The sequence below is a fragment of the Amphiura filiformis genome, chromosome 4 (genome assembly GCF_039555335.1).
Source record: "Amphiura filiformis chromosome 4, Afil_fr2py, whole genome shotgun sequence".
In the NCBI taxonomy this organism is placed as follows: Eukaryota; Metazoa; Echinodermata; class Ophiuroidea; order Amphilepidida; family Amphiuridae; genus Amphiura; species Amphiura filiformis.
The window spans coordinates 55,777,652-55,798,451 of record NC_092631.1 but is presented as its reverse complement, the minus strand read 5'-3'; the positions used below and the strand labels follow the sequence as shown (position 1 = coordinate 55,798,451).

The window sequence follows — 20,800 nt, the reverse complement described above, 5'->3', positions numbered from 1 at the left end:
AAAAGTAGGCCCTGTCCGAATTACTGCTAACGGAACAAGTTTTAATGCTAGTTTTGGTGTTGAAATAGCGGCGTCGCTTTTCAACATTTTTTAATTTAAAATTTATCTATAAAGTTCCCAAAATTGAAGCTTAAATGAAATTTCAGTCCTTAATTAATACAGGGATGACGGAAAAAGTGAAAAATATTGTCACGCCATATAGAAAACGCCGCTTAAAAAAGTTGATTTTTACGTGCTTTTCAAAGTTATTTGGTGGTCTATGCCCATAACACTGAAATCACTGTCTCCCTCTCTCTTACCTAGAATATCCACTTTGCCTGTGTCCTGCCCTGTAGAGGGTGCTGTTACATCTTTGCTCACAGTGCTGCCTTTCTCAGCAAAGGCACATGATGCAGTTTTCAATCTAGCAGGGCTAGCTGATCCAAGAGCAGCAAGTTGAGACAAGAAGTTGGTAGATGTTTGGTTCATGGAGAATGATGCGCTGTTGTGTGATGGTATTGGTTTTGGATATGATGATGGAGGAGGTGGTGGTGAAAAGTTTAGCTGCTTTTGCACTTTATCCAATTCGGTGTGATGAAGAACCTTCCCAGGCCGAATCTGTTTACCTTTGATGCATGACAGCTCGTACTGAAGTAAAGTCCTAAAAGAAAGCAATATTGCATTTGACATTGACAAAGGGGCATCATCTGTGAACAGGGACTTTCAAAAAGCACTCTAAACATGTAAAAGCATTTATTTGAAAATGCACCCCTGAGCAAATAAGGCAGGTGTCATTGCTATGCCCTAAACAATTATTTTATTCCCTAAACCAAGTTAAGCATCAATTTTTTGGGACTCTTAAGCCAGTTATTTGAGACACAAATCTTTGATTATACAACTGGAAAAATGCTTAAATATCACAAGGTCAGAAAGTTTCCATGGTTTTATACAAATTCTTTATCATAGAGCCCATAATATGTATTATTTTTTGAGCAAATTTTCTCAAATTTGCTTTTTAGATACATCATTAACGTTATGAAATTTTTCTAAAATTTGCTTGTTTTAGATACCCTATTAACGTTATATACAGTGCTTTGGGTCTTGAAAATGACCCTTTTATGTGATTTATTTAGTGGATGATACTAGAGACCAAAGATTTCCATTTTCTAAAAGGCAAATTCTGTTTTGTGAATTGCAAGACCAGTTTCCAACAGTTTTCAAATTGCAAAATTACACCCTCAACATAGACAGACCATTATTGTTAACATGAATTTGGAGTGTTTAAGGCAAGGCGAAGTTAAAATGACATCAATTAGTCTAATAAAGTCTTCTCCAATAAGTTATAATATCAACTTGTTTTCCACCAAAACACTGCATTCCGTTTTCATTACTGGTAACATAGAAAACTTTGGTCTCTAGATGATACCCACTGAGCACAAGGGGCAATATGGACACCAAGCTCTTCCAAGTCAAACCAAGATGTTAACCTTTTCACATAATGACTTATTATGTTCGGCGTAAGTAGAAACTTCAATCATGACTCTCCAAATAGACTCTCATGATGAAGGAAACATTACCTTTGATAGTATTTCTTAGCTGTATGTCCAAATGGTCCAGCCTGCTGTAGCACCACATTGCTTACATCTTGATAGATGTTCTTCCATGCACCAGGTACTGCACACACCTATAGGTTACATAATAATGGTGATTAACTGTTTTAACTCATGTCTTCATTCATTTCAAATGGAAAGTGTAGATCTGTAGTTGTCATATTCAAAGCACAAGAGGACATAGACTTGATGATGGAAAATACTTGTGTGGCTGCAGCTCTACTCTTTATCTTATTTGTGACCTGCTTACCAAGAAATGAGTATATAAGAGGGCCCCACTGGAAAGCAATGCTTTGTTAACTGATCTGTGCTACTCTCTATAACTATGCCGCAAATAACAAATAAATAAATAAATAAAGTTGGTAAATAACTTCCCAAGATATTCCCGATTTGAAATCCTTTTTTTTATAAGGTTTCAAAGCATACCAAATATATAGGGTTGCTCCTTGCCTTGGTCTTCAAAAATCAATTTCCTCCAAAGCTTTTGTGTTTTTATTGAATTGGAACATGTTTACTGGAATGTATCTTCTATATAGTTCCGTTACTTTTACGCTCGTTTTGTGGGAGCTGGTCGCATTATGATATGATGGTGCACAATATATAAACTTAGATTAGGCCAAGTGGAATACATTAAGGTTTTTTTTGCCAAATCAACCTTTTTTCCCCGTATCATTTTTAGCCTTATAGGCCTGAAGTAAACAATTCAACTTTATCCAAGAATGCAACACATAGGAACTAACAAAGATACAGAAATACACAAAAAAAACCGGAAGGAAATAAACACAAAAACAAACTAACAAAAACATCATGTACAATGACATTCTATTCTCATATTTCAAATATTTACTTTGTAGAATCCTCCCCTCTCTTGAACCGCCATGAAGAGCTGGTAGAGGCTGATTAGACGGCCCTGCCAATGAGGTGGTTTGCGAGTTTTTCTGCCTGTTTTCTTGTGAAAGGCATTAAGGCTAGTGTGGAATTCTTGCTCATCTCTTCTTAGATTCTATAGTTAGAAAAACAGGAATACGTGTATACAAAATAATACAGCTTTCATTTTTAATGTGATTACATTATGCGATAAATTACTTATCATAATTATGAAGTACAAGGAAATCATCACTTGAGTTGAACACAATTATTAAACTCGGTAATTTTAGTGCTTAACAGATTTTTGTAGGTAAAGGCTGTTCAACTCAAAGTTTATCGTGACAAAAAATGCACATATGAATCTGAATGAATCAGGCCTTTTAGATGCGAATGTTTTTATGAAGATTAAAGGTAGTAGTGTGAAAAATAATATATGGGTTTCTAGGAATTCAACTCTTGCCAATTCAAAGGGTCTTATTGTTTCAATGTACATAATTATATGGGTCAAAAGAGTGTAATATTTCGAACAGAACCTTGGCTCTTCAATGTATTCGTATTATTTGAACCTTTATGTACTGCAAAGAGAATGTAACTTTTGAAATTCTTTTTTGGGGGGGGGGAATTGGTTTTTTTTTTTTTTAACTCATTTGAATTCCCTTAACAATATGTATCAATTAGTTTTGATTAGAAGAAATGAATATGATTCCCATTTTCTTGCTGCAATGTTTTACCTGGATATCTGCTTGTAGACGGTCCTCCTTGGATATCAATGGTGTTTGTTGCAGTGGCTGCTGAGGATTGCTAAACTCATGTGGTCCAAACTGCATATTCATCTGTAACAAAGAAATATACAATGATCTGATTTACAGCAATAATCACTGCCTAAATAGAAAAGAGGTCCAATTTCACAAATCCTTCAAAATCACCATCACAAAAAGAAAATGTTTCATTATCATTTTCAGTGTAAAGCTCTTTTGTTGATATTTCACAAGCACTTTCATAATAAAAAACAAATTTCCCAAACCCTAATCATAATCCTCATTACAAATTAACCCTAAAAATCCTAGCTCTAGTCTTACTCCCATGGGGTGGAGACAGCCTTGCCAAATGTTTGACAGACACATATATTCCACATAGTGCATTTCTAATAAATGTTAACTCCATGTTGTCTCTAGCTTCACAGACTGAATACTCCATACCTCCCAACAACAGAAACCCCAAAAGCTGAACAAGGAATACCCAGAAACATTAGATCCCAGGGTGCTGCATGAAAAGCCCCAAAATGGGCTGATTCTGCATGCACCATTTGCACCTGCACCCCATAGGACCCTGGTTATTGATTTGGAAAAGACCCAAGAAAGAAAGATATTATAGATATTACAACATTTCATGCACTGGTCTATTTACATTAAATTTGTTCTTTGGAAGATGTGAAAAATCTGATTGTTCAAAACTCTGAAATCTGAACAAATCAGATTAAATCTGAACAGTTGGCATGATATTCAACTGAGTCAACTTAGTGATGAGAACAATAGTGCAAATAAATGTTTGTATCCTTACATTTGATCTCCTAGGAGGAGTGGCTAGTGGTGCTGCAGCATACAGTGGTCTCCAGGAATTATGATCATCATGCCACTCATAAGGGTCCCATTCATGTCTGTGGTTCTTCTTCTTATGTTTGTGTTTCTTCTTTTTCTTTTTCTGCTTTTTCAGCTGAAATAAACCCAAATGAATGGAAGAATGTTATGATGTGATTTTATCAAATGTTACCCAAACAAATAATATAACTTTTCTCTCGGTCGGGTTGTTGCATCTATTGCACTTACCCATTTCTCATGTCTGTCTAAGTGGACATCTTTCGAAATCTCTATTGGTTATACAGGGCCTTTCAGTTCTAGTCAATTTGTTCCTCATAGAAAATACCAACTTGCCATTTCTTTTGTAATTATTGGGAGTTTATTCCCCTGATAACCAATGTTTTAAATTGTTTAACCAAGAGGTATTTATTTTAGGCCATAAAAAAACATGTTTGTTTCCTGTAGCAGGTCAAAAAAGTAAAATGCGAAATGTGTGTTTTTTTGTTTTTTTAATCTATGTCTTCAAATGACAAAATTACCTTTTCTTGCTGCAAATTGGAATGGGAATTTACAGTGGGTCTCTCCGACACACACAAAAACATCATATTCAAGAATATTTATGATCCCCTTTCAACCTGCAAAAAAATGTGTGATGTTTTCTCAAGTAGTTTTTCACTATGCTTATTTGTTGTGCAATGTGTAAATGTTTACTCCAGTAGTGTTTTATATTATTTTTTGTGATTTTTCCGGGTTTTTGTTTTTTTTCTTTGAAAAGTGAAAAAAAAAATTCTAATGCGCAAAATAAGCCGTCAAAAACGTAATGCGGTGCTACAGGAAACAAACTTGCTTTTCTTTGGCCTTATGCCATGGTCATTGAGTGCAACAGTAAGCATCCCCTTCAAGTCCAGAGGGCACAAGATGGAACAGCCACATCCAGGCAAAAACAACCAATGCAATGAAGCGATCTATTGTGAGTGACATGCCGACTGACCAAAGTCACAAAATTTGTGAGTTGCCAGCCAGGTTGTTGTTGCTTTTTTCATACCCTCCTTTCATTTTATAACTTGCCCATCATAGATCATATTTTAATACAGTTTAAAAAAATGTGCAGCTGAGATGTTTCTCCTCACAGTATCAGTACCAAATTTGAATATTTTCTGACTATTATCCTTCAAATTGTTTGAGTGAGTCCCAAATACAAACCCAAGCTTGTATTTTCTTCAGCAAATTCTAATTAATACAGTAATTTCACCATACAATTATATTTTACTTTTTTTCAGCATCTTTTCTTTTTCAACTAATACTATCAAAATTGTCCAAGTGCCAATAAGATGAACACTGAAGTCTTTAGGTGAAACATATCATGCAGAATCTTCACTTTCCCCAGTTGGCACAGTCTAACCTCACAGCATACTTTTAACTAAGTGCTTTTTAGCCATTTTCTCTGGACAATCCTGACAACAGAGCAAAAAATAAATATAAAACAAAACAATATTAACAACATCGACTCATTCCCCTTGATCAAGTCACATATGATCTCACTGAACCAAACTGTTCAGTAAATTCATCTGAATTTGAGAAATTGCATACCTTCTTTTTCTTGCAGTGGTCTTTGTGTGAATACCTTGTTTTGTTCAACAATAATTGCCTGCTCATATCTTGTCCAGTCATGTTGCTGGTATCAATACCATGAGTATACAAAGTAGCTGATTTTGGTGGTCTTCCCCTCTTTTTCTTTACTACTGGTTCAAGATGGATTGGATCATTAAGCTGACGTGAAGTGGGCACATGGAGAGAAAATCCAGATGATTCTTGTTGAGATGGCTGTGCTACAGAAGTTTTCAAACCTGCAATAACACCAAAATAGAATATGGAAACTTCAATACTAACCAACATGTATATCATATTAGAATGGGGGAGTGAGTTAGCGCAGCGGTTGTTCCCTCGCCTTGCACCACTGAGGTCCCGGGTTCAAGCCCTGGCGCGGCCCAAGGACTCATGTGCACTTGTTCCATGCTCCCGATTCCATGCTCGCTCTCGCAGGTTTTTTCCGCATATGGCAAAGTTTTCCTATGAAAGTCTCTTTAAATAAGTCATACCCGACTCCAGTGTGTGCACGCTGTGTGTACAGAGGCGTTCGAGGTCAATGCACAATGCATACATTACCACACAACACACTGAGCAGGGCTGTACGGAAGAGTGTGTGGTTTTTCCTACGGTACGACGGCATTTTGTAACCAATCAGATTCCTTTTTAGAGAGTAGAATCTGGCAAAGTATTTCTAGAAAATACCGTTTGAGCCAAGTCAATCGGACTGACTATTATCAAGTGAGGGCCGGCTATAGCACGCTACTTTAATGACACAGGGTGCATGTCAGTGTATTTCGCCGTAAATCGAGTGAGAGTTTGGGAATACCTCGCGGTGTTTAGTGCTCCTGTACGACGAGGTCTTTCATCAGATTTCCTTAACAATCGGGGAAAGGAAATTTTAATATATACATGAGACAATTAAGAGTGAGCCAAAAAATAAAAGACATTCCCTTTATAATAATTGAAGTTGAAAGTGAAAAAAGACAATTTTCTCCCATTGCTTAACTGTGGGACCCCTTTTATTTGAGCAAAAGAGACTACTTTTCCATATGGATCTCCAGTTTCCTCCTGTATCGCAAAAATCGGTGATTAGTTGTTTGGTTATCAAAAAAACTTCACCCAATGGAATTTGGGGAGCTGCACAGATAATTGGTGGATGTTACAATCTAAGTGTGGATAGGTTTGCACCGTTCGGCAGCAACTGGCCTAGTTGATGCGATCTGATTGTGATGATTCACCATGGCAGCGAAATTATAGCGCTTTTGAGTCCTCTATGATCTGGAGAAAAGGCGCTATATAAATCCAAAATTTATTTATTTCATTTTTTATTATTTATTTATTTAGAATGTAAAACCAAATCATGTGATAATGAGATGCCCCATTTCAAAATTTGAAGCCCTTATTTTTGTCTTTATACACCACATACACAACTACCACCTGCTGATATGGATGGTACATGTTCAGGTCATTATGTGGGGTTTTTTTTTCAACTTGTGTAATGTACATTATGCAATATGAACCAGCATTTCAAGTTTATCATTCTAGCTTTTAGCTCAACATCTCTACATGCTCCATCATCAAACACTTGAATACCAATAGCTAGAACTTCAAGAAAAGTTTATGATCTTGTGACTGATTTGTCCGTTCAATGCATTTTTGTAAAATTTTGAAAATAATGACAAAATTGAACTATTTCTGAACAAAAAGTAAGACAATTTTGAAAAAAAATACCCATCCATATACCAAATTTGGCATAGAAAAAGGGGTCACTGATATCAAATGGCAGAAAATGCAACTCATGTTTACGATGTTTACAACACATCCCCATAAATATGCTCATTTGTACTGAGTACCTCTTCCAATTAATTTGTAAGTAAATATCAATACCTGAATGTGCATCTTTTCCATGTTGCTTATTTACTTCTGCTGGTTGAGGTTCTGATCTAGATTCACTTGGTTCTGATGATGCAGGTTTCTCATACTTGAAAACACATTTTGCAAGCCTCTCCTCACATGTGAGGTTCTTCAATATATCTGCCTCTGCCATACTCTCCAGCAGGTAGCGTTGATACTTGACACTTGCATGTCTTACATTATTAGTCAGGGGCTTCTTCTTCCTCTTCCCTGTTTTCTGTAGCCAAACATATAAAGTTGTAGTTATACTATGAAACAAAGATTTTTTTAATGTTTTCTACAGGTTGCAGAAGTGATTCCTGACAGCTCAGTGAACAATTTTTGTCCCTAAACTGGATGTCACAGTTAATTTAATATGCTTGGCAAGCTGCGCCCTGCACGTAGTGTCCAACGTATGAACATGTGTATCATGTGTACCCGCAAGATGGTGAAAGGCTGACAGCCTCTATTAAGTCATTATCAAGAGCAGGAGTTTTTCAGAAATCCAGAAGCCTTGTTCCTTTAACAAATTCATGAAACTCATGAAAAATCCTGAAAATTGGGCTAAAGTTTAGTCTGTGGACTTAAGAAATTCTATAGATCAGTTGACCTCAATGTTTATCAATAAAGGCAAGGGACTGGTATATCGATATGCTTGACTGAACCCCGTGCAACCACTCCACTGTTCAATAGCCTTATTGCGATGTGGCAGGAGTTTTAAAAACACAAACCCTGAACAAAATATGATGCGCACGCATACTGCCAAGCAAAAAAACAATGGAAATTGTGATGATGCGTGCACATACTGTCAGGCATTGATGTCAGAAGTCTACTCATCTATATTTTTCAGAAGTTCAGCTAAAGAGATACAATTCAATTGTCAGCATGCCAGACAGCCTGAAAAAAGGAGACCCTTGTCTGACACACATACCTGTACCACCTTTACACATGAGCACCTCCAACCCTCGGGTCCAACTCCTTGCGTGGATGAAATGCTGAATGTTCAGGACCTTCTCCTTTTCATAAATTTTATTTCAAACGTATTTAGGATATTTAATTTTGATTCACATTACCTGTTGCTGTTGCAGTATTGGTTTTTGGCTCTCTGCATAGATCTCCACACTGCGGCCATGAACCCAGTATTGTGTGTGAGGTTTACCAAGAAATTCCACATGGTAGAATTTTGGGTCACCCAAAAAATCCAGTTCAACATGCTGACCATCCCATGGACTCAGAATAGCTGGCCACCTGCAAATATCAATGGGGCATACCAGTTGAAATCCATACATCCCCTTATGGACTACATGACCTTAATCTTTCACACAGGGAGTGTGAATTTCAAATAGAATCACCCATTCATGTAACTCCATTTGAAATTAACACTCCCTGTGTGGAATATTTAGATCATGTTTTCTTTAGGGGGGTGGATTTCAACTGAAAAAATACTCTGAAGTATTAAAAGGCATAAAAACTTCAAAATAATGACTACCAGTTTACCAACCAAAAGCAAATGCCCCCACCCCGTCAGAACTCTTACCCCCGGCCGTAAAACCCAAAATTATGCAAATGTTCGCTTTTTGGCAGCAATTTTGCCCCACAAATTTGCTCAGTGATTTTGTCCCCCTGAAATTCACTTGACCCCCCCCCCAAAAAAAACCATTCCTGGCGCTGTCAGAGTAAACTACATAGTACGGAATGATGTTATCATAGGAAGCTACATAATACAGAATGACCTTACTTGATGTGTCCTGGCATCCTAGCCCAGACTAGAGATCCAGCAGGCAGAGTAGCACGTACAATACGGTAGCCACACTTGGATGCAGTCTTGTCATCTAGGAGCTTCTCTTCAGGACAATCACAACTGCAAGAACAGATTTGGTTGAAAAAGCCATTGGAAATTAATTCTTAAATCTACAAGCGACTTGATTGGAGGTGTCAAAATTGCAGCGTCTAAACTAGACCTCAACCAAGACCAGGAGAACCATCCCAAGGAACCAACTGAAGTAGACAGTAACAAATTATCAAAAACAAATCAATTAGATCCATATTTAGCCAAATTTTGTTTTGCTCAAAGCGTAATCCTTGCAACTTCTATTGTGTGCGCTGGACGGTTATTAGTATTAATTTGTAAAAAGGACTTGGCAAATCATTTTAATATGCCAGTCAGCATTTTTTTACTGGCCAAGGTAATTGCTTGACAGGCCCTCCCTTTTATATAATACTTTATAATAGAAAAGTGACCATTATTTTGTCTTGTGTTTGTTTTAGTTTTCATGCTTCTTCTTGGTTGCTGTGCAAACATTCCTTGTGGAACAAGATGGATGCATAGGATTGTGGTGTGCATGATGAGGACTTACTTAGTCCTTAATGTTCCGATCCTGGGCTGCTTATCGTTGCAGTAACACTCCACAAAGCATTGCTTCACTAATGGAACATTTGCTGAATTTTACCAAAATTCACCAGCACAAATTGCTCACTCGTACCTGTTAAACTGGCTATTTGTGTTCATGGAACAAAACCATGGTTTGTCAGTAATCTGTAGCTTCTCTGCTTCTGTCTGAGTTATTTGTCGCCATTTCAGACATGCTTCATTCTCACACTGTACCCAAGCAAGTTGACCAACCTGTTCACAATTTTGTAGAAAAAAAAAGAGTTAAAGAGTGAAACTGAAATGCCATGGCCAGGTATGTCTGCCTTCTGGTTTAGTCTACATTGACATTTTTTTAGGATGTGTACAGTTTTGGATTTGAAGCTGTTATAGTTAATCAAGCCCAGGTAACATCATTCCTGTAATCCTGTATTGTTAATTCTGCCAAACTTGCTGCTACTGCCCCTGCCATGAGACAAGCGGTGGAGCACATTGGTCCCATGAACCCTGCCTCTCCAGAAGCAACAACTGTCATTACAGACTGAGGAATCACCTTCATCATCTCTAGTAGAACAACTTTTCAGACTACGAACTGTTGGTGTGAGGTGACATAGACATACCCCTTCCTGAGACATGCCCCTTGATACCATAAAGACTCATATATGGTACTGTTATTGTGACTACCTCTCTTAATCACATATGGTTTCTCATCTAAGTGACGAACACAATCACTGTCAATATTGTTTTCAGACCATTAAACACAGGTAACCGAGTGTTGTTTTGTCATTTCAATACCCGGGTTTCAATACTTACCTTTGTTCCATCTATAGAGAATGAACTGATGGTTGTTTGTGAGGACACAGGTGAATCTGTGTTGGCAACCAATGGAATCCGATTTTCAGACTCCAAGTCGCAACATATTGCAGCCCCTAGAATGAAGAACAAATTTATTGTAACATAAGAATAAGATTAAAGTACTGTATTTGACCTAATAGCACCACAGGCTCTATCCTAACCCTAAAATCTGAATCCTAAAACTAATGTCTAACCCTAGGTCCCTAAGGGGCTGTGCAATAATTATGAGCCCTTAGGGGAGGGGAAAATTTTTTTGGCGAGCCAAAAGGGGGGGCAAGCAATTTTTGGCAAGCCGAGAGGGGGGCAAGCGATTTTAGGCACCAATTCTTGGGGCGCCTTTTAAATAAAACACTCTAAAAAGGCTTAGGAAAACAGTACGGAAGCGATTGGCATGTTCAAGGGAGGGTAAAGATTTTTGGCGGGCCAAGAGGGGGGCTAGTGATTTTTGGCGTGCGAGAGGAGAACAAGCGATTTTGGTGAGCCGTTGGGAAATTTTGGGGCGGGGGGCTCATAATTATTGCATAGCCCCTAATCCTAATCCCTCATGATTTAATAGCACAATTACCGGTACCGGGGGTATCTAAAGTCTTGCCAGATCTTTGCCCCCCCTCTTTAAAGCCATATTATAACATTTCTGTAAAAATAGATTAGTATTTATTTTCCATAAAATGTTAGGTTTTACTGTCAGATATGTCCCCTTTTAATTTTGAGCCGAACAAGTGAAGTAAAGCATAGAAAATTGGAATTTACTACTAGCGCCCATGCATGTTGCTCCCGCGGTTGTAATACGGTACTAGTACGATCCTTGGGGTGTGTGTGTATGTGTATGCCGCACTCCGTGTACGTACTGTGTATACGTGTTTGACTAATATTTCCATCGTAATAATAAACGCCGCTTCAATTGTTTTATTCAAAATCTCGGATTGTGACAAAACTACAGCACCTAAAGTCTTGATTTTTGCAGAGTATCTTTATTGACTAAAGTACATTACAATCGTGTAAAAACCAGAATTTAAAATTTGTTTGAGGGCTTCATGACATAGAAATTACAATCTGATACAGAATAGTTTGCATTTGACAGATTTTGTCTGCAAGATGTGAAACAATACCACGACTTTGAAATAAGTAAATCGTACCCTCCCATTAAATGTTTGATTATTTCTCAGTTGCAGCTTCTAAAGATTAATGAATAGCTGCCCTATGTTAATAAACTACTTGCGATCCTGGTCCACAAGTTGCAGACTAAATCTCTCATTTGTGATCTTGGTGAAAATGTGATGTTGGTGGAATCACTCAGCATATATCTAATTTTGTCTGCAACTTGTGGTCCTGGATCATAATGCTAACTAGAACTTCGCGTTTCTGGACTTGTGGGCTCTCGTGCCGCAATGTCTCCACCTTGATGCGCATCATTTTAACTGGTGCAATAACTGCAATTTCACTTGACCTCAAACTTGAAATGACCTTCACATTATTTGCCAAGCAAAGGTGATCGTTCCCATCAAATTTCATGAACCTGCAGCACTATGGCGAATTGACCCCAAAATTGCCATTTGTTCGGTGGTCATTCCCATATAATTTCATGACCTTGCGACAAAATACGGTAATTTTACCCTGGATGACCCCGAATAATCCCAAAATGACCTGATATTTTTGTCTTGCTAAGGTGGTCGTTCCCCTCATATTTCATGAAACTGCAATAATATATGGCTTTAAGCAAATCCTACTGGAATTTGAAGACAGTCAATTGCCACCCTCTACCAACTCGCATCACATTGGTGATTTCAACTTGATGGAGTAACTGACCTCAACACTTGGGATAATTAAGTAAATGTTTGAGTGATGGGCCTCAATGTGAGCTAGAAAACAAAATGTGTTATATTATCGGACAACATGCATATGTACATGAAAATACAATTAAACAAACAAAAATATTCTTTCTCACCTCTTGTTTGTGCTGTTTTACCTCTAGTTTGCATTATCTGTTGATAATAGTCTACTCACATCGTAATATTTTTTCTGAAAACAAAAGCAAAATTATAATATCATTGAATATGAAAATCAGCTCATTAATAAATTCATAAATATGCAAATAACATGGCACAAAATTATACAGCACATCAGGCCACCATATCCAATCCCCATGCCAATTATTTTGACTAGGCGGTTACCCGTATTTGGCGGTTCTCGGCTGTCGCGATTACCTGGCTGATGGTAACTGTACTCACCAAGTGTTATGCCCATAGGACAGTTTTTACTAATTTGACCTCAGATGACCCCTTGTGACCTCGAAATGACCTTCCAAAATTTGGCTCTAAATGTTGACTGTACCCACCACGTTTCATGCCCATACGACAGTTTTTAGTAAGTTGACCTTAGATGACCCCAAAATGACCGTCCAAAAATTTGATTCTAAAAGTTGACTGTACCCACCAAGTTTCATGCGCATACGACATTTTTTACTAATTTGACCTCAGATGACCCCTGGGTGACCCCGGATGACACCAAAATGATCGTCCAAAAATTTGACTCTAAAAGTTGACTGTACCCACCAAGTTTCATGCCCATACGATAGTTTTTACTAATTTGACCTCAGATGACCCCTGGATGACCTCGGGTGATCTTGGCCCACTAACTGAAACAAACTTGTTCTGTCTGAGGTCCAGATGCACCCAGCCACCAAGTTTGAGAAACGGCCGACCCCTAGTCTCCGAGAAAATAGGCGGAAAACAGTTTTTACTAATTTGACCTCAGATGACCCCTGGGTGACCTTGACCCACTAATCAATACAATCTTGCTCTGTCCTAGGTCAAGATGCACCTACCCACCAAGTTTCATGCCCATATGACAGTTTTTACTAATTTGACCCCTAGATGACCTCTGGTGACCTTGACCCACTAACCAATACAAACTTGTCCTGTCCCGGGTCAAGGCGCACCCACCTGTCAAGTTTGAGGAACGTCGACCCCAGTCTCGAGAAAAACAGTTTGTACTAATTTGACCCCTGCATGACCTTGGGTGACCTTGACCCACCAACAAATATAAACTCGTTCTTCCTCATACCAAGCTGCACCCACCCACCAAGTTTGAGGAACGTGCGACCCCCAGTCTCCGAGAAAAGAGGCGGACAGACAAACAGACAGACAGACACACACACAGACAGATTCTGGTGAATTATAGTAAGATATATAAAATTGGACAGATTTATCGGTAGAGCTAGAGTTTTCAAATATCATGCGAGACAAAGTCGAGCGTAATATTTGAAAACTCTAGCGAGATCAATAAATTCAGGTATAATGTGAAAGTATCTGTCACAAATCACATTTTTCACCCAAAAACACATTTTTGACCAAAAATCACATTTTCGAACAAAAATCACATTTTTGACAAAAAAAATCAAATTTTCGAACAAAAATCACATTTTCAAAGCCTTATAAAATTTGCATGACGACGTAATTGCATCACATGGAATACCTGCGCTTGCAGAGCCTTTGTGCAGTGAGAAATCCCAGCGCAGCAACCAGACTCCCCACCCCACAACTCCTCCCACCCACTCGCCACCCCGAGAAAAATACAAAAATAGTCACAAATTGATCAAGGGGTGTAGTACCACCCTAAATTTTAAACTGTTCAGCAAGCATAAAACATACAATATTACACATACTGTTACCATTACTTAGCATAACCTACAAATTTTGAAAACGAAAAATCAAAATAAAATAATATTAAAAACACACAATATTCATGTTGAAAAAACATACATGTACTATATGTACATCAGGTCCAGCCTTATAAATTGCACATTGAGATTTCCTTAAAAAAGTGATGCTTGACCTCTTTCCTGAAAATCAGGGTTAGCGGTGACCTGCTGTGTCCAGGGGTCCAAGTTGGCAAATGAAGGGGTCCAGGCATCAAATTCTATGCAGGCGTACAAAATTAAAGGGGTCCAAATCACGGTGACCTGCCAATTCAAGGAGTCCTGGACCCCAAGACCCCTTAAAACGCTACCCCTGCTGAAAATGTCTTGCATTATGATATGACACTGTCACTTGGCCCAAAATGCTAACCCCGAACCTAACCCAAACCCAAAAACTTAGCCCTAACCCTAAGCTAACTAAACCCTAACCCTAAAATACGAGTGCCAAAATATTGAGTTATGCATGCATGCCTGCTAGTTCCAGTAACTGTAACTCGTCATACCTAGAGTTACAGTGATACTCTACTGTTATCTATTCCATATAAGGCCCATGAAAGTCAATTCCGAGTTTATCGTCCCTTTTTTTTCCCAGGTTGGTGAGGTGACTTTTTCATTTTTCATTATTCCATCAGATTTCATTATTGACCTAAAGTGAGTGTTGATTTAAAGCCACACTCATACATGTTATTTAAACATGTTTTTATATGGGTAGGGACTAGAAAAGTTAGAAAAGAGCCTGGTTTTGGTTCCAAGTTATAAATTTATATGTTTTACAAACAAAAATATATGTTTCCAATTGCTAAAACTGGTGAAAACACTGATATGAATTATTTTGGCATTTTTGAAAATTTGACGCAGGTGTTTTTGGTGTCCAAAAAGTGACGCGGGCGGGGGACGATAAACTCGGAATCGACTTTCACGCGCCTAAGAAACATCACAATATGTGGGCTCATTTTGGGCTCTAACTAAGGATGTAGCTGAGGAACTCTCTCAAGGACAGTTTGGGCATGCACTGATGATTTTAATCCCATTGTATCAGGGTTTGGGCGTGCTTGGATGATTTTAATCCCACTCTACTACTAGTCTATACTCACAAAGTTGAGGTAATTGATCAACATTGATCTCATCTTTTGGGTGGGTTCAAAATTCCCAGGGTTGGCAAAACCTGCAATCTTCATGGGAGTAATTTACTTAGTGCAAAAGTGGTCAAAATATTGCTCTGCAAAATGTCTTGATTTTCATGATTTGGATTTATCATATTGAGCAGCATTCTACTTGTGATGTTTCTACACTGTGCTGTGTAGAGAGGGTCCACAGCATCTCTGAGACTGAGCGGCTGAGGTAAATCTGACCATGGAAGTAAGAGACATGGAAGCTGGTCGATCCAACATCTATTGAATTATTTACGTAACATTCTATAGAGGGTACGTATCAAACTATTGTGATAACAATGTAGTCAGCGTGTCTTTGATGTGGATCAGACTTGCCGCCTTTATTGCCAGTTCGTTTATTTACAGGTTTATTATTATGAGCAAAAATCGTGTTTTTCTTGATTATGTTTCAAGTATGTTGTTTTTATTCGGAAAAAAATGACAGGGATGTTAGATTTGTAATTCATAATTACAGAAATCCAATTAAAATATCGATTTCTACCCTATACTTACAGATTTTCTTAAACTTCAAAATATTGGAAATCATGCATTTGCGTCTAAACCGCTAATTAGCGGTAATAATTGATATGCGCACTTGGCACATGCGTTACATTATAAAATTAATCCCGCATCTATTTGTGTGCCCGGGGCTGCCCGAAATTGCTGTTGACCAGAATGTTCCAGGGTAGGGTATTATTTTTACATTCTGCGTAAAATAAATTGTACTTCATTTAATTTTTTGTTTTAAAACTGCTATCTGAGAGTCTAGCATATAATCATTTAATCGGTAGGTTTTCACATAATTACATACTTTTAATAAAATTGTATAAATTAAACTGATAGCATTTTGACCATTACGTAGGGATTTTATAAAATCTGTTTGTGTTCATAAAACTAGTCATGCACTGCGGTAATATAGCACAGCCCATTGTCAGGACTTAGTACACGACCTCGTACTGCTATTGATTTTAAGCGGGAACTTTGATTTTAGACATGGTACACGTTGACCATGCGTTGACTCAATTGTTCCACTTTCACCTGTACTGCTTTTGTTCAGTATTGCGGCAAGTATGATACTCACTTTGATGTAGTATTTGACCAGCTTACATGTCTCTTACTTCCATGATCTGACAAATACAAGGTATATTTCTTGATGCTTGAAGTTTGGATTTCTTAACGTACAGTGCATCCCTATGTACCGCTGCAAGACTTCAGGTCAGTAGATGTCATTATGTTTATGATAAAGACTGAAGTCTTGCTGGCAGGACCCCAGGGGGGCCACTCATATAAAAAGTTGTAAGCATGCGTGTGAACAAAAACGCGGAATATGGGTGGTTTTTTCTACTGCAACACGGGCCCGCACGGGCCCGTGTTAAGGGTCTCAAAATCATTGATTATAGCAAATAAGGGTGTCATTTTTGACACCCATGTGTCCGTGCTAAGGGTAGTTAAATCTAATCACATTCCTACCCCTACAATCGTCATAATAAAATATAGGGCCTACTGCCCTAATAATGCAGGCGATAATTAGGGGCCTATGTTGAATAATGATAACTGAGTAGGCCTAAGCCTACCAAATCCAGTTAGGAAGTATCCAATTAGAGTATAATAATAAAGGAAATAAGAAACCTTGAAAGTTGATGTCTTTTACTTTTTTCTTCAAAATTGATCATGCATCCTTGCTAAGGTAGGCATGTTCACAAAATTTTCAAGTAGGATATTTCACATTGAAATTATTTTGTTTAAAAAGGTGATCATTTAACTTAAAAAATGAGGGGTCAACCATGTCTGTAGTGTAGGTCAAAAATTAGCGAAGCCGAAGTTATGGGCAAATGTCTGTTTTTAAAAAACTGCACTTTTCTGCACCAATCATTGACAATGCCTTACACTGACTTACTGTACAAAAAAAGCATGTAATGCATCATTTTTTACCACGATGATCCATTTTACACAAAGGCGATTTTATTTTATGAAATCTAACTTTCACTGCATGCTGACTTCTGTATCAAGGACAAGGTCAAGGATAAAGTACCAGCACTTTTTGGACTACGTCGTCAAGTTTCTGGTGTCCAAATTTCAAATTTTTGTATTTCCCTATGGGGATTACACAGTTAAGCCATTGACTGTGAGCTACTGTGGACACAACTTTTTGGATTAAATGTCGCCCTCTATAATAAGCAATGTGGACATGTCTACCTTAGCTTAGGCTTAGGCTAAGGGGTTGGATTTAATCCACTTGTAACTAAACTTGTCCTTGTTAAGGGTATGGTTAACAAACCATTATCCTTGTTAAGGGTCATTTTGAAGACACAATGGTTGTCCTTGTTAAGGGTGCTTTTCTGAAGTGCATTCACACGCATGCTTACAACTTTTATATATGAGTGGCCCCCCTGGGGGCAGGACTAGCATGCCTGCTGAATTCGGAAGTGAATCTCATGATCTGGGTTGCAAATTGACACGGCACGGATGATGCAAAAATTATCCCATCAGTCACGTGTGTCAAAACAAATTCAGAATAAGTAACTTAACAAAGATCTAATATCAATCAATCTGACTAAGAAAAACCGTACCATTAAATCAAATTTCTCGAAGACTTTGTAGCTTAGTTTCTTCACTTCAGTCACACATTCACAACTTTGACAGCTTGCTTGTCAATTATTTTGATAATGATATTGATTATTGTGTATCGATCAAGTGAGATCAATCCACTTTAATATAGGGACTGGAGATTATAATTGGAAAAACAAAAACCCAGCTCACCTGGGCTGGCAGGGGTAAATTCGCCAATGAATGCTCTAAAAAAGTTATTTAAGTTCTTGACTAATGTTCAATTAGTTTTTAGGCACTTTTAGCTTTGTCGGTAACAGCCCCCGAACCGGGAGCCCCGGTAACAGCATGATCATGATTATGAATTATGAAGTGTTACCTATAGTAACATCGACAGGTCCATACGTACGTTATAATTATCGGTGAATGTGATTGGTTTAAAGTTTCAGTTCTGGATGTTCTTCTTCCTTGTGCCTCCCTCATATGTATGAGTATGTTTGATGGTTGGGATTACTTATTAAAATGTCTGAAAAGATCTTGGAGCCAAACACAGCCAAGATTGATCTTCGAACAGTTCGAAGATCAATCTTGGCATTGTTCGAACTTCAATCACCAATGGTGCACGTGGTGAAGAAGGTGAATGGGTGGTTGGAATCGTTAAGACTTTCAACTTCATTGGTGAAGATAATTCCCGGGAGATAATTATCCTCTGCATGACAAAGACAATCATGCAGCCAGTGAAAAGATTTAAAGAAAGTAGACTATCAGCCCGGACTACATGTAGGCCTATCAGGCGCGTGTACAGAACTTCAGCAAATCTCTTGGTGAACTAAGGAAGAATCATGAAACATGTAGGCCTAGGCCTAAATATAATATGGTCGAATATATTTCAAATGGAACAAATTTATGTGAAGCGCGCCTAAATTGCTGGGTTTTTTAAAAGCTGAAATGGCCAATTTCGTCAAAGTAACATGCATAGGCCCACAGGCGTTTCTCTTCTCTTTTTCTCCAATTTCTCTTCTTTTGTTTTTTCTTTTTTTTTGATGGGGGGAGGGTCGCCCGCTGTACGCTACTGCCCAACACTAACCCTGACCCAAAAAAATAGGGTGTGCAGGGTAAACATGGTAAACCACTGCGAATTGTACCGGAGTGAATCCCGCCTCAGCAGGACCCTTTCTTTCATTCACAGGGGCGGATTTAGGGGGGGGGGCGCAGCCGGCGCGCGCCCCCTCTATTTTTTGACTAGCAAAGGGCGCCGGCCTAACTTAAAATACAAAAAAATTTAAAAAATGAACAAATTCGGCCATGAACAGTAACAATGGGCCAAAACCGTTGAGTTTCCGAGGGGGTAACCCCCTTAACACCATTTTCTCGTCGTCGACTAAAAGCTAAGGCGCCCCCTCTATCAAAAATTCCTGGATCCGCCCCTGATTCAGGAAGGGGCAGTGGCGTAATTAGGGTTGGTAGCGCCCGGGACAAGAAACAAAATTGGCGCCCTTATCCCCCCCCCCCCCACCCAAGAATATCTTAGACGCGGGCCAGTGGCGTAGCTAGAGGTTGTGGCGCCCAACCCCCCCATTCTTGAAACAATTGCGCGAAATTTTGGACAAATAAGGCCTACCACTAATTAATATTGGTTGCTACCCGGGGTTACTACGCCTATGGCAGGCCGAGTGCCCAAGTTTTTCAGCTTATTCTTAAAATCTTGGATTATCAAAGTGAAAAACTTGGATTTTCACTGCTGCAAGTTGAAAATCTTGGATTTTCGATTGAAAGTTTTTTTCCAATATAATTATTGAAAATCTTGGATTTTCAAGTCGAAAATCTTGGATTAGGACCTATGGACTGAAAATTCAAGTTCTTCATGTCCCGGTACCCCAGGTCAACATAAAAAGTGGTAACCATGTGTGTTCTTCCTTTTTCAAATCCCCCCTTTTCACTGATTTTTCATTGATTTTACCCCCCTTTTTTTGCCAAATCACTGACAAAATCAGGGTAAAAATACCCCCTTTTTCAAGGTTTTCAATGAGAAGATTTCCAGACACCCCTTTTCAATGACTCCAAATATTTTAATATATTAAGTACAAAATGTGCAAGTATGAACATTACTTTGTGTCTGTTGTACTCCCGCAAATCGGACTTACCGCCGGGACTTACCGTTGGCGAGATATGGACCAAAACGTATATTTTCAATGGTCCATAGCCATAGGATTGTATATTTTCTGTCTGTCGATAGACAAAAAAACCCGGGACAAAAAATACAAATCGAATATATTTGCCGATATCTCTGAAAGGGAATGAATTTACAAGATTCCTTTGGCAATTACACAGTATGTATGTAGGGCTGAAGACATCGATCAAACGAACCTGTGAAATACCCCTTTTTTTTTAAAATTTCGCGGAGACTATGCTCAGAATACCCCCTTTTTTTGCGATTTCGCGGTCCGCGATTTCAGTCAACAAAATACCCCTTTTCTGCGAAATTTAGAACACACATGGTTACCACTTTTTATGTTGACCTGGGGTACCGGGCTTCATGTACGGACCGATTGATTTTCAAGTAAAGTGAAAATCCAAGATTTTGAGGTTATATTATTGGACATTTGGCCTGCCATATTCGCCACGCCCCCTCGAACGTATCACATGACCAGTCACCTGATCGATCA

At 38.5% G+C, this 20,800-nt stretch overlaps 1 protein-coding gene across 1 annotated transcript in view; it reads right to left on the bottom strand.

Moving 5' to 3' along the window:
* The window catches only part of LOC140149880 (uncharacterized), a 328,927-nt gene extending 316,169 nt beyond the window's left edge, over positions 1-12,758 (bottom strand). The window contains exons 1-12 of the mRNA XM_072171904.1: positions 12,685-12,758; positions 10,698-10,813; positions 10,000-10,139; positions 9,255-9,377; positions 8,590-8,764; positions 7,511-7,754; positions 5,624-5,880; positions 4,017-4,169; positions 3,188-3,289; positions 2,437-2,592; positions 1,557-1,663; positions 300-640 (exon numbers count right to left, since the gene is read on the bottom strand). Of these exons, the coding sequence (XP_072028005.1) occupies positions 300-640; positions 1,557-1,663; positions 2,437-2,592; positions 3,188-3,289; positions 4,017-4,169; positions 5,624-5,880; positions 7,511-7,754; positions 8,590-8,764; positions 9,255-9,377; positions 10,000-10,139; positions 10,698-10,813; positions 12,685-12,718 (1,948 nt within the window). The 5' untranslated portion in view covers positions 12,719-12,758. The remainder of the gene's footprint in view (positions 1-299; positions 641-1,556; positions 1,664-2,436; positions 2,593-3,187; positions 3,290-4,016; positions 4,170-5,623; positions 5,881-7,510; positions 7,755-8,589; positions 8,765-9,254; positions 9,378-9,999; positions 10,140-10,697; positions 10,814-12,684) is intronic.
* Between the last annotated feature and the right edge of the window lie 8,042 nt (positions 12,759-20,800).